Raw genomic sequence first — 14,594 nt, forward strand, 5'->3', positions numbered from 1 at the left:
TTTTTATATTTTAAATACTAAAAATAAATTTTTTTTAAAAAAAAAATTATTTATAAGTATTTTAAAAAAAATACTTTAAAAAACAACCACCAACTAATATAAAACACAATCTTACTTTTCCTTTTGTTAATAAAACTAGCAGTCTCCAAGTTGTGTTTTCTATAATTTGTATAAGTTAATATAATATTTTTTTTAATTTAAAAAAGTTATAAGTATATTTAGTTAGAAATAATTTTTAATTTAAATTAAAACTTTGAATAAAAACAAGTGATAATTTTGATGTAATAAAAAAATAAAAAATGTTAACTTTTAAGTCATGGATTATAATTTATAATACATCCATTTCTTAAAACAATTATTTTAATTTATTTGTATTAAACGTAATTATAATTTAAAATTATTTTAAATGCTTTTTTAATAGATTATTTATGAAAAATAATTTTAAAATTTTGACTCAAATTAAGATTTATAATTCAAAAATCATGTTAAATAGACTTTTAATCTTTTGAGGATTTTCACATATTTTGTTAAAAACATAATTGTTATATTATTTAAATCTAAGTTATTGAATTCGAATTGAATGGATATTATTTAGTGTAAAATAAAAATGACAATAACTTTATTTTTTTTATTTTTTTTATTTAATTTAATTTGGATTCGAGAAGTAGTAATAAAACAGGAACATAAAAGAGTTCAAATGAGCCATTTTGAAACTGAAAGCACACCTTGTAAATTGTAATGCTTATTGGACTATTTTAAAGGCCGATAACCATATACGGCTTGTCAAGCCCGGTATTTTGCAAAGGGTTTGCATATCGAGTTTCTTAAGAAATTCTGGAAAAAGTCACAAGCATGAACAATACAATAATACCTGGCTTAAATAGTACCCAGAAAAAAAATACTCGGATTAAGACCTAATTATAAAGTGATCTGCATTACACTCGGAAGAGTGGAAAGTGAGAGGAAAGAAAACAAGAATTTCAAGAAATTTTCACTTTTTTGGAACGAGAGAGATCGAGGAGAAAGGAAAATGAAAAGAAAATTTTATTTGGAGATCCACATTTACTGAGCTCTCGATCGATTTACAGAGTAAGTGGGTGGGAAACTTGCGAAATTCTAGTTTTTTTCCTGAACAAAGTCTATTTGTTAGATTGAACTCGAGGAACATAATATTAGTTTTATTCTTCGAAATTTTTCCCTCCTTATGTTCTTCGTTTCACTTTCAAAAAATATGTATATATATTTTTCCTTTCACGTCATTAAAAAAAAAAAAAAAACAGCGAGACAGAGGAAATGACTTTCCTTTCACCTCATTTTCCTGTATTTTCCTTCTTCCTACTTTCTTTCCTCTACCTCATATAATTCGGGAAAAAAAAACATTAAACTTGATGTGCAGAAAACCCAGCACAAATCCAAAAGGATCCGAACTTTTATAAATTATATAAAAAAAAAAAGGAGGATACGGGATCATGGTGCAAATTAAATAGCCAACTTTAATTTAAATAGGAAAAAAGAACAAGAAGATAATTATGCTGCGAGAAATTCAAGGCTGCAATGCAAGCAAGCATTGATATAAGGGTGATAGCGAGTATAATATTCTCCTAAAAATCCTTTATCTTGATAAGTTTGAGCAGCACCACTCATACTACCAGACCCAATTTCCATTCTGAGGAATGCTCTACCAGACCTTATCGGGTTATAATATATATTATTAAATGACCTAATCACATTATATATGTTAATAATCAAAGTCATCTAAAGCATTTAGAAAACAATATCAGACAAAATAAACACAAGACAATCGCATTAAAGTCCCAAAAATATCCTCTTCGTGTTGTTAAAATATACCTTAAGTCCACGTTAGAAAGATATGAGATTTTATTGTTAAGAAGAACATCAAACCAATAGATTTGGATAATAGCACTTGGAAATAATATAAATTATTATTATTATTATTTAAATTAATTATTCTAATAATTATACATGATATCTTCTAGCAAATTATTCAAATAATTTAAATGAAGAGTTATTTTTTAAACTCCACAGATATACTAGTCTTAAAAGGTATTATTTTATTTATAAATACTAGTTTGATATTAATAAAAATTAATAAGAAATATTTTTTTTCTTTTTAATTTTTCTCTTCAAACTCTTTGTTTATATTTATCAAAAAAAATTAATAAAAATTTTTTATATCCTAAAAATATATTATTTTAATTCTATTATAAATATAATTAATGAAGGCAATTAATACTTTAAATGTAATGATAGTCACGTATCACAGTCTACCGCTAACATTAAACTTCGTCCATATATATAAAGGTGTACACGCAAAGGATATTTTGGCACTTATGATGACGTAAACGGGGAAAAAATCAGTTTTCTTCAAAGAAAGCGACCAGCTTGATGATTCAAGGACTGCATCTCTCTTCGTAATCAACCCTTGTAGATGCCACAAGTTTCCGAGCTTAATTTTTCCCCCTCCTTTGGTGCAAAGAGATCAAGAACTGGCCGTTGTTCACAGATATGCATGGATTGGCATGCCTAATACTATTCCTTAGACAATGATTTCCAGTAAAATAAATCATTATATATTTGCATCTCAATTAACGCTAGTACGATCGATCTTGATTAATTACATTTTTAATTGCAACTGGGAATACTGTTATCCCTACACTTAAGACCTCCACTTGCAAAAAAGAAAGAAGAAAAGAGAAACAGATATCTTTGAAGATTGTTGATATATATAAATGAGCTTGAAATTTAAATAGATATATACTTATATTATTTTGCGTTTAATTTTTATCAAATAAAATAATAAAAATATTAAGATATAAATTTAGAATCACTTAATCAATATAATTTTGATATTATATCAAACAATTATCTTAATTTAAAAACATTAAATTGTTAAGTGAAATTAAAAGATATAATTTATATTATTTTTTAATGAGAATATTAAAATAATTGACCTATTATCTTTTGTTTTTTATTTTTTATTTTTTATTTTTTACATTAAATGAGTTTCAACTTGAAAGCTTTGGAACGAGAGGGTTTGAGTAGCAATTTAGCTAAAAGCTCGTTGGCTAATTAGCATATTTATTTATATATTTCCTCATCACATACATATATATAAAAAAAAAAAAACAATAGGATAGCATCATTCCCGATTTCAGTATATGCCGCCCAACACTTAAACATGCAAGCCAATATTATTTATTTATTCCATTTCATTTTTATTCAGGTGGTAGGAGCCTCCAAACAAGACGCCTAAGGCCACATCCCACGAACCTGAGTTGGCAAACACCAAATATGCCATCTCAAATCCACCGATATAATTATAAGATAAACTATGTATTTGTTCTTACAAATTCATCATTGTGCCACTTCAACCCTCATAGTTTAGAATTTCCTAATTCTATCCTTATTGTTTTTATAAACTTCATTTTTTCCCCTTGAATACCTAGAGATTAATCTAAATAAAACCCAAAATAATAAGAAAAAACAAATTAAAAAATAAACTATTTAATACTTAGGAGTAAGATTGGAACTTTATAAAAACTAAAAGGATAAAACTGACAGATTTTAAATCTTATAAGGAGTGGGAGTGAAACTTAATGAATCTGTTGGAGCAAAGAGAAAAACAAAATCCCATAATTATATATACAGAGACCAACGTAACTCTTTGATTTGATCTATCCAAAGAGGAGAAGTTTACACATCAGCATCTAATCAAGTTTGACCTAACCTAAGATAACCCTAACTCCTAAATAAATCTTAAAAATAGGGAAACGATAAAACGAACATGGGTCAATACGCGGCGCCTTGCTGTCTCTTCTTCTCCTATAAATAACTCTCTCAAGAATCGCCGAACTCTCAAACGAGAAAAAAAACGATCATCATATTCATCCAAAAAAGCAAGAAATCAAAACTGTAATCTCCTCTGATACTCTACTTTTTCACGTATAGAAATCTGCATTGATTGAGGATTAGATTCTTCTTCTCTAATTTTCACTACTCTCCCACCACGATCTGAAGCGGATATATATAGATACCATGTCAAAGGGTGAAATGGCTAATTCAGATCTCTCAATGATCCTTCCAAGAGTTCTCATCGTCTCCCGTCGAACCGTTCGCAAGAATAAGTTTGTAGATTTTGTTGGTTCGTTCCCTTTTCTCCACTACCCTTAATTTGTCTTTTGTTATTATTGCATCACAAATCAAAAGCTCACCTTCTACGTACGAATATTGAATCTTCTTGCATGAATGATTTGAGTTTTCAAATAAAAACTCGAACGCGGTTTATCACTCTTGAGTGCTGCTCAATCTCAAAAAATAATTTTTCAGTTTTCACTTCTGAAACATAACCAGTGTTTTATATTTAATATACAGGAGAATATCATCTAGATTTAATTGTAAGTTATGGGGCGGTGCCAGTTATAGTCCCAAGGGTAAGTGGAGTCCACATGCTATTGGAGAGCTTTGAGCCTATTCATGGTGTTTTACTGTGCGAAGGTGAAGATATCGATCCATCTCATTACGATGCAGAACTATCTGGTTTTTCACCAGAAGAACTTGAAGAGATTAGAAAAGTCCATGTAAGTGATACTTCCATTGACAGGGAGAAAGATACAATTGAATTAAGGCTTGCAAAGCTTTGCCTTGAAAGAAATATACCATACCTAGGAATATGCAGGGGATCCCAAGTCCTTAATGTTGCTTGTGGAGGTACACTTTATCAGGATGTTGAGAAAGAGCTCTCAAAGAAAGTCCCTGAAGAACAAAGAGTGGTGCACATGGACTATGAGAATTATGACGGACACCGGCATGTGGTAAAGGTATTGGAAAACACTCCTTTGCATCAGTGGTTTAAAGATTCTTTGGAGGAAGATAAAATGGAAATCATGGTTAATAGCTATCACCACCAAGGTGTGAGGAAATTGGCTCAAAGATTTGTTCCAATGGCTTTTGCTCCTGATGGATTGATTGAAGGGTTTTATGATCCTGATGCATACAATCCTGAAGAGGGAAAGTTCATTATGGGTCTTCAATTTCATCCAGAAAGGATGAGGAACGAAGACTCCGATGATTTTGACTACCCTGGATGTCCATCTGCATATAAGGTAAAGCCAAGACCTTAATAGTGGTAGCAACTAGAATCTAGTTTTCCTTTGAAAAAACCAAGAATACATGGTTTCTCTGCAGGAATTTGCTAAGGCAGTTATCGCTTACGAGAAGAAGCTTAATCGGTCAGAATGCGTGCTGGAAGCTCCTAAACTTAATCAAGAACTGGAGAGAAAAAGAAGAATACTTGTCAGAAGTTTCTCAATTGCAAGAAACATGTACAGCTCAGGAGGTGGAACTGGTCAAGAATCAGATCTGCAAGTTGGAGCAGAATTTCTAGAGGTTAGCATATATATGAAATCGATCGTGCTAGATAGGATTTATTTATTTGGACGTCCCTTTAGAGTGCATTTTACATGTAACCTGCAGGCAAGTACTGCGCTAAGCTTGCAGCAAGAGAAGAGACTGAAACAAATGGGTGCAACAGTGAGAAATGCGTCTGTGTACAAAGAAAGGTTGACTATGAATGAGGAGAGGGAGAGACTTGCAAGGGCTATCATGGGTAAAATGTCGATCAGCCAGTTATCCGATCTGATATCCTTCTATCATATGATGGGAAACTTATGTTCAGAGGCCTTGGAGAGAAAGCTTCAAGACCGAGTGGATGAAGAATCTGATTTCTAGAGAACACACTCTGCTTTTGTAAAACTGTTGTCTCTCTTGAGTTATTTCTTCCCTTCTTCAATAAAGTCTTGATGTTTCTCCCCTCTTTCTCCCCTTTCCGGTGGCAAATGAAATTAATACTCGCACCAGCACGACTCGACATGAGAACAAAAAAAAAAATACAGCGTTTTTGACAAGTTTAGAAAAATATTAAGAATGACAAAGGTGAAATGCTGATTTAAAATAATCCAATCTAACAAAAAAACCTTATAACGTTAGTGATATCTTAATGGTGATTATTAGTTACAATCTGTTCTTATTAAAATAAATAACATGTCATCAGTTTGGACCACGTAAACCACTCGTGTAAATAGCAACTCTCATACAATCTCTTTTCTTCTCAATCGCACCTTAAGATAATTTTCTCAGCAGAGAAAGTCAGGGAGAGAGGGATTATGAAACAAGGGAAATTTTGGGTATTTGAAACAATATTATCAGATTCATTAATTGAGAATGGTTTGTGAAAATCTTCAAAAGAGGGGTGGATAAGCAAAGCCATCCTACAAGTAGAGGAAAGCTTTCCCAAACTTACTCTAATATATTGAGTACCGAATTGCACAAGCCGAAATTATCACGGCATGATTTAGCAATAACCAAACATGCCATCTAGGCTATATTCGTATGTTGGAAAAACATGAAGATGAAGGCTTGGCTTAGAGATTGTAAAGGTAATAAAACAGGTTGAAAGAATAATATATATATATTGAAAAACCAATTTCATGGATACGTGTTTGAAGGCCCATTGTGCCTTCGAAATATAGAACCAAGGACTTCCATTAATTTTAGTTGCAAAGATTCTGCTTTTTTACTTCAATTTCCATCAGTCCAAGTCATGCTGGCATACCTATTCTGGCAGCACGTGAGTTGGCAAAATGGGCAAAGGGAGATACAAAGTAGGGGCAGTCGTCGGCTGTTTTCCACAGTTGACTGTTTTAGACAAAACTGACCTGATGTTTTTCTGGTCTTGGGAGATGGTTTTTATTGTAATCTTACATGTTATACTTTTTAAATAGGCGTGTATAGCATGCAAGTTCTGGAGAGCAGAACATATATGCATAGCACACACATGGATGAACTTGTGTATATTTTTTTGAGTTAAAAAAAAGCTTGGATTGATTCTTGTAATAACTTGTGTGTTTATTTCTATATATATTTGTTTATATATTCCATTTATTTACAATATTGAAAGAGTGTAGAAAACTTCTTTAGTTTGTGGACAAACTAGTTGTGAACAAATAGAAGGAGAAGAAAAAACTGAGTCCAGCAGAGCAGAACAAGACTGACTGACGCATAGAAGCTCAAAATTTTGACGAGAAAAACAACCTGCGACAATGGATAATTGCCAGGCTATTTAACAATTTTTCTAAGCTGTCAACCAACTGATAACCTAGTTTGTTTTTCACATTGATTGACAGCTTCAACTTCTTGCAAGTATGCTTGTGAAACGCGTCAAGTGGTAGACGCTGTTAAATGCGTTTTTTACAAGAAATATTATAAGCAAAAAATTTAAAAAAGAAGAGGAAGAAAGGCCGTACTCTGGCTAGGGGTGTAAAAAAAAAACTCAAATAACCCATTAAACTAAAAAATTAATCAAAAAAATCAAACAAAGAATAAAACATGAATTAACCAATTAAAAATTCATAAAAAATTTCTAGTTTAGTTTCAGTTTTCAAATTCTAAAACTAATTGAACTAAACCGATCCAAACCAGTTCAACTAGACCAATACATTAAAAAAACAAGTAAAAATAGAAAAATACAAATATAAATAAGATATTTTTTTCAAACCCTGAGTCTAAATCAGTATTCCCAGACACACCCTCCCCCTGCTCTCTTTGTCTATCGTCTCTCTCAAATTTGCCTCATTCTCCTCTATACTCCACGACTATTAAGCTTTATGCTCCTCTATCCTCCAAATAAAAGGCACACCACCTTAAATTAGATCATTCTGGAAATGACAAACAAGGAACTGAAATCTCTGGAAAAAAAAAAAAAGGTATACAAGCTACTTAGAAGGCTAGCATAAGAGTTTCTGAAAAAAAAAATGTTGAGAGACAACTTAACTATAGCTAAAACAAAAGGAGAAGTGACTTTGACCGCGGAAAGAGATAAAGATAGATGGTAAAAACCTGTGTAGACTTTTTGTATTTGGTTTCCTCTCATTCAAATAATAATGATTTGATTTTATATTTTAGTAACTTTTCATCTTCTCTGTGATTTTACAGTCAAATTACTTCTTTCCTTTCCTTTACTGTATCTTTTTGCAAGTTTAATTTTTGAATGAAAATCTAAAAAAAAAAATGAGGTTGAATTTTTAGATCTCACACATGCCTAATTAACTTAAAGAAAACCCATACTTGTTGAGAAAATCAAGATGTCTCGGGAAAAAAAAAAACATACTTGTTAAGATAGTCAAGATGTCTCGGAAAATAAAAACCATTGAGAAAATCAAGATGTCTCGAAAAAAGACACGGAGTTAAGAAAATAAAGCAAGTACAAAAATAGAAACCTGGAAAATATAACCAAAAAAAATACCCAGAAAACACTAAGTTCTAGAAAGGAAAAAAACTAAATCAAACCAAATCAAAACTAATTAGTTTAAATTAGTTTTCAGTTCAGTTCCAAAACTTGAAAAAAAAAAAAATTAATTTGATTGCTCATTTTAATCCAAAACAGGATCAGAAGAAAAATGCTCAGCCCTACTCCAGCCAAAACATAAGCAGCAGAACGGGACACGCGTGTTAGCCCCTCGTTGGTTTTCTTCCATCAAAAGCAAGAGCTGTGAGTTGAATATGGACCTCTACACAGAAAAAGCAAGCTACTCGCTGATTGTAGACGATGGCAAAATCCATGGATAACAGACACTGTACAATCTATCTGCACCATCTGGCTGGAATTAGGGTCACGAAAAGAAGGGTCATGCCCCTCCAGTTGGTGTTAAAATGGCAGGCCAATGGGCTATAAAATCACCATACAAGGGAAACAAAACAATCTGGGACCACCATTCACCCGATCATAATGTACAGATAACAAAAACATTCTAACACACTACTCCTCAAGGATATCACGCAGTTAAGTGTTAAAATACATTGCTGGGGTAGGCTCAAACTTGAAAACACAACCTATCAAAATCCCCTTCCGGATGTTAAAACAAGACATTAAATCCTAAATACGGATAATCAGAGCATAAAAAAGTGCCTGGTTTATCGTGACATACCCATTATATAAAATATAGAAAACAAGCAAGACGAAACTCGGTTACACTGGCAGCAACCCAACCACCTCTTTACATTGGTTTAGCTCAGACCTTCAGCAGCACACATATCCTAGCTCTGTTTTTCTATTCACTATTCTTGAGCCTTATTGCACTTGCACTCCTTCCATTCTTAACCATTCTCAACTTTATTTCTTTTTTCCCCCGTTTCTCATAAATTATTAAAAAAAAACAGGAAACCAAGTAGAAAGGACACCCAAATCCACTAATCATCACGGTCTTCATTGTTAAACTCACATGTAAGGTATATATGCATGAACCAACGTATCGATGGGGTTCACTTCTAGCTAGCATAGTGTGTTAACAGTCATATCTTTGTATCACCTCGGCAGAAAAACAAGAAGTCTGGATGATTGACCTGAAGCAGTCTCAAAAATTTGCTAGCAGCCTGCAATAGCGAGTTTGCCAGCTGGCGGTCACCTCCACCATTAGAGGTCCACAAGGACCCCTTGAACTTATAGGAAGCGAAACCAAAAACAGGCAAGGATATCTTGGGCATACCATCCGCTTCACTGGGATATGTCATTAAAGGAGCCTGTGCAACTCGCCCACCTGCCAAGAAAGTTGGCATGATGAGTCTCATAAAAGTAACTGAAGGCAAACTTTAATTGATAGAGATATGTTAAGCAGTTAGATTTGTCATCCTGAAAATTATTCAGGTCCAGAAAAGTTGCAATGAGAAAGCAGGGGTTACTACAGTGACAGCACTGCCAAATGTTGGTGCCTCACCATTGAAGTTGACTTCAGTAATACAATTTTACCATTTCATTCAAACCCACTGGTCTAATATGCATCAACATTGTTCTGCTGCAGGTATTGTAGACTTCCCTTCAAGAGAAAAATAATACTAAAAAGTCCAATCTATAAACGATTGGGGGGAGGATGCCTGTGCTAAAAAGGATGTTTGCGGGCAGCAGAACAAAATATAATTTGCAGAAAGGCAGTGCATAATTACAGAGAGTTAGAGAAAGAAAGAACAAAGATGCATGTTTTAATTCATTAACCATTGTACCCTTACTCCTTCATCCACTGCGATTGTCGTCCTTTACTTTCTGTCTCAAAATTTGAGCCATCTCAAAAGGTCCAAGAAATGTTAATTGTTCAATTTCCTATCATATGTATTCTCACGTTAACCACATAATAATCTTTCAATACCAGAAACCAATCCAGGGGTAAAGCCAAAGACCATTATACATTAGGTGGAAAGCAAAGAATTTAATGTGAGCCATTAAAAGATGGCATTTCAAATGGAAATGTTTTTAAAGGAGGGTTGATAAGTTTACAGTATAGTGAAAACAGTCTTGATTGGAAATGCCTCTTCACTGAGTAAGAAGCAGACAAAGAAACTAAGACATGTAAAAAAATAAAAAAAATAGCATCCTAAAAATAATGAAAACAGAGTGCCACATGGAAAATCAGCGGCCAGATGCATTCATTACCTCCCAATGAGGTATGAAGAGAATGATATGTAAGGAAGCAAGCATCCAGATCTTTTAAAGTTGGTCCGGTGGGTATTCTGTAAATTGGGTACCTACAGAAGTCCATAAGGAACCGTAAGTCATGTGTGAATATAACACTCGGATCATATACAACACTAGAATGTTGAATACCAGGCCACAGAAATCCAACTTGAAGGTAATAAATCACAACTTCTTAGCATCTTCAGCTCAGGGAAACGGAAGGCAAGATCCAATATCTGTGGCAGCAGAAAGAGTTTAGGATAAGGTCAAAAGAGAGAGCCTAAAAAGGGAGCCCAACTAATCAAAATATGCAAGAGTTTCTATCTATTGACAAGGACACTCAATAACCTTATCAGCTAATGGTTCCCGGCTGTAGGGAGGGTCTCGTTCAAGATACTCAAATAGCAAGCAACCTTGACAATTCACAGATTCACCCTCATCACCGGAGAAGTCCTCTTTATGGGCAACGTGTTGATCTCTCAACGATAATCTATCGATTCTAAGAGGAAAGTCATCTGTTACATGATGATGATTCAATTGATCCCTTGAGCATTTCACTCCTCTTTCATGCTCATAATCACTGCTTCCATCACTACTTGAATCCCTAAAATCACTGTCACTATCCTCACCCAATCGCCTGTCACAAGAATAACCTTCAGTTCTAGTATACAATCAGCCAATCAAAAAACATGTAAACAGCTAAAAAAAAGTAGGAGAACAAGATAATCTAAATTGTAATCAGTAAAATTGAGTGCATGTGTGATTCAGCCTCTGTGAACCATTTCTAAATCTAACCACGCAAATGAGCTTAGTTGAGCACTAGCTATTTGTGCTTCGCAACAGTAACACTAGGACACAAGCATGATACTGCTTCCAAAACAGCGTATGAGAAGGCCAGTTATTGAAAGCTGAGGCATCAAGTAATTTTAATATTCTGTCATCGGGAATTAGGCTGTAGCAAGATATGGCTTTAGATCTAGTTAGATGAAAAAGGATAATGGAAACAGTAAAAAACTTAATGAAAAGATTGTAATAAGTCGACATCTGGGCTGTATTGAGTTGGACCTGAGTTCAATTCCATTGAGTGTAAATGTATTTAAAAGAAATCATACACGAAATAACTTTGTTGAAAAAATGCAACACAACATTTTCTGTCACATGTTCAATATCCCACAATTTCAACAGCCTCAAAAAACAATTTAACAGACAGTACCAACTGCCCAACAGTATAAGATCTTATTCCAACAAATCAAAACCCAAGAGAAGGCCCGATGACATCCTATCTAGCAGAATATTTAGATGTACTAATCTAAATGTATATTAGAATCATCTTTCAAGACAGAAGCCTCATTTTTTTCATTTAGCAGCTGCGTAAGACCTTGACTACCCACAAAGAGAAGGATAAGTTTTGCACCAACATTAACAATTTAACTCCATATTTACATTTACGAGAGGCTTCATATAAATCTTTGACATTTACTGCAGAAAAACACAATTCATAATAGCCCGTAAGCACCAAGTTTGTAAGTAAACTTGAAGAGAAGCTGGCTCAAACTCCACTAAAACCAGATTGGCTGCACATTAGGATTAGCACTACATGAGTACATGCAAGCTCGAAGGTAAAGAGTAAACATAGACCACACTCAGATTAGCTATACAAGCCTATTACATAAACTAAATGCGCAATATGGATTATGGAAGATACAGATGCAAACCAGGAATAACAGTACATGTTTCGCACACAAAGGACAGAAACCAAACAGCAAGCTATGATGACGCAAATGACTCTAACCCGCAAGAACAACATTGTAACAAAGTGCAAATACCAGGTAACAACATTTCGATGTGTCAACATTAAAAAAAAAGACATGTTTTAAAAAATTAGCTAAACAGAAACCAAAACCATGACAAATAGTATTTTTATTTTTACCTTGACTTGGGAGGCATTTTTGTAGAATCGGCATATATTTGAATACCAGAAAGATAAGGAACATAATATTGAACAACACAGTCACTATCATTCAAAATTAAAGGCACTCCTGCACCATAAGCACTCCATTCTTTAAAAGATTCCCACAAGTCACCCAGCACGAAATACGGCTCGAATTCGACATCACACGTTCTCCATCCCCGCATTGTCGTCTGCCACCAAAATTCATTTCAATAAATTACTAACAAATTTTAAAAAAAATATTCGAATTCCACCAAACCTTGGACGGATACTGTGCAGGAACAGAAGGCGTGATCGACTCCAAAAATCGATCCAGGTTACTCTCAGAAGCCGGAACAGCAACTTTTACCGGTTTAGTCAAGTGCTCTAAATCATCGGTCCGGTTCTCAACCGGTTTATCGTCAGTAACATCGCTTCGTGCTCTACGGAGTTGATCGGTCCGGTGAGCTTTGCGCGCTTTCACGGCATTACAGAACCGATCCTCTTCTCCTCGTCCCCGCGTTAACTGCAATCCTGTCCCCAACATTTCTGCTTAAAAACAAACTAACTTCTTCTAAAATCTAATCACTAGTCTGTCTTATGTACGGAATAATCCTGTGAAGGACTAGATTGAAATAAGTTGAGAATATGCAGGTATTGTACGATTTTTGTGAGTTTATGAAAAAATAGATCAGAGAGAAAGGAAAAGAGAGACAGAGTGGTGAGATGTTAAAACCCTAAAAATAGAGATTGTGAGAATTGATAATGGATCTGAAAGAGGTGATAGGGGTGGAACGGTAAATATTAGTTGAGGAGAAAAAAATTGAAACGACGAGAGAAGAGGAAAAGGTGAGAGACAAAACCCAGACGGAGGGAAAAGGAAAGAATTTGTTACTGTGTTTTAAATCGGTTTGTACTTGCAAAAAAAAAAAAAAAAAGAAGATAATTTGAGGGAGTCCATATTTGACAAGATGGAATACCACTATTGGCCCCACCTAATCATCTGACATTAATCAATGGGGTTTATCTTATGGGGTTTTTAGTCAAGAAATTGCAGAGAGATAATATAATTAGAAAGTTGCTACCTGAATTAATTAGGGAAGATCTAAGGGCTTGACTAGACTGAGGGATTTGAATGGAAGATATTAAGGAGGTGTTTACACGTGTAAATAGGGAGATTGTAAGACACGTGTATGGTAGATTTTGGAGAGGAAAAGGAATACTGTCTTTTTCTTATCCCAATCGATTGTCTCGAGAAAATTAGCGTGGCTTTTCAATCTCCTTGTTTTGTTCCCTTACATAGCATTTATTTACTTTCCTCGGACAAAAAGATAAATATAATAAAAAATAAATACAAAGGAGATAGAAAGAATTGTATTTGATACTTCTATATAAGATAAAATGAATATATTTTTTTATCTAGTTAGTTATGGTAGATAAAATATGATAAAATATTTACTTTTAATATATATTATTGTCAAACTTGTATATTTAAAAAAATATGGTTATAAAACCAAGAATAGCATGAAGGGTTGACCCAAAACCAACCCAACCTTGAACTTGGATTGATTCTAGTTAAAAAAAAGAATTGACTTAACCTAATCCAATCAAAACCCCAAGTTGACCCGCGATTAAACATGGATCAAAAACTTGTTGACTTTTTAAAAAAATTTAAGGTCGGAACAAGGTTGTTTTGATTATTTAAAAAAACATAGGTCAACCAAGGTGACCCTTTCGGCCAGCGACCCAGGTCTTCCCCTTTACGTCTCCCGAGTCGGGTTTTAAAACTATGATAATAATAACTTTTATCCTTATCATAGTTTTGAAACCCGTCCCCGCGGGTCGGGCCGGGACCCGTCCGGCCCGGGTTGAAGAAAAAATAGAGGAAGGAAAAACTCGGCATGACCCAGCGACCCGGTTGACCCGGTCAAAAACCCAGTTGCGACCCATTTACTTTTTTTTTTTACTAAAACGATGTCGTTTTGATTTTTTAAAAAAATTTGACCCAGACGACCCGGGCCTTGGACGGGGCCGAGTCTGAAAACTATGATCCTTATATTGACCTAGTTGACCTTCTTGATTCGTGACATGAGTCTTGTCTCAGGTTGATCCCGGGCTCAGGTTTTTAAACTATGATGATAATAA

General features: G+C 34.1%; 2 protein-coding genes across 2 annotated transcripts; one reads left to right on the plus strand and one right to left on the minus strand.

Moving 5' to 3' along the window:
* Positions 1-3,861: 3,861 nt before the first annotated feature.
* Positions 3,862-5,833, plus strand: LOC7459822 (putative glutamine amidotransferase GAT1_2.1). The gene is made up of 4 exons (XM_002314804.4): positions 3,862-4,162; positions 4,393-5,123; positions 5,206-5,406; positions 5,494-5,833. Exons 1-4 carry the CDS (start codon positions 4,057-4,059, stop codon positions 5,746-5,748), a joined length of 1,293 nt encoding a protein of 430 aa, XP_002314840.3. The 5' UTR covers positions 3,862-4,056; the 3' UTR covers positions 5,749-5,833.
* A 2,931-nt stretch (positions 5,834-8,764) lies between these two features.
* On the minus strand, positions 8,765-13,377 carry LOC18102559 (uncharacterized). The gene is made up of 6 exons (XM_006378405.3): positions 12,730-13,377; positions 12,450-12,661; positions 10,868-11,156; positions 10,670-10,755; positions 10,499-10,590; positions 8,765-9,611 (listed from the first exon to the last, which is right to left on the minus strand). Exons 1-6 carry the CDS (start codon positions 12,994-12,996, stop codon positions 9,367-9,369), a joined length of 1,191 nt encoding a protein of 396 aa, XP_006378467.3. The 5' UTR covers positions 12,997-13,377; the 3' UTR covers positions 8,765-9,366.
* Positions 13,378-14,594: the final 1,217 nt, after the last annotated feature.

The sequence above is a fragment of the Populus trichocarpa genome, chromosome 10, assembly GCF_000002775.5.
Source record: "Populus trichocarpa isolate Nisqually-1 chromosome 10, P.trichocarpa_v4.1, whole genome shotgun sequence".
Classification (NCBI taxonomy): Eukaryota; Viridiplantae; Streptophyta; class Magnoliopsida; order Malpighiales; family Salicaceae; genus Populus; species Populus trichocarpa.

Bases quoted from the DNA above. Each gene is read 5' to 3' on its own strand.
- LOC7459822 (XM_002314804.4), top strand. From the start codon at position 4,057: ATGTCAAAGGGTGAAATGGCTAATTCAGATCTCTCAATGATCCTTCCA. The intron at 5,124-5,205 runs GTAAAGCCAAGA...GTTTCTCTGCAG, and splicing joins GATGTCCATCTGCATATAAG to GAATTTGCTAAGGCAGTTAT. The intron at 5,407-5,493 runs GTTAGCATATAT...TGTAACCTGCAG, and splicing joins TTGGAGCAGAATTTCTAGAG to GCAAGTACTGCGCTAAGCTT.
- LOC18102559 (XM_006378405.3), bottom strand. From the start codon at position 12,996: ATGTTGGGGACAGGATTGCAGTTAACGCGGGGACGAGGAGAAGAGGAT. The intron at 10,756-10,867 runs GTTATTGAGTGT...CTGCTGCCACAG, and splicing joins GGGAACCATTAGCTGATAAG to ATATTGGATCTTGCCTTCCG. The intron at 10,591-10,669 runs GTATTCAACATT...GGACTTCTGTAG, and splicing joins AGTTGGATTTCTGTGGCCTG to GTACCCAATTTACAGAATAC.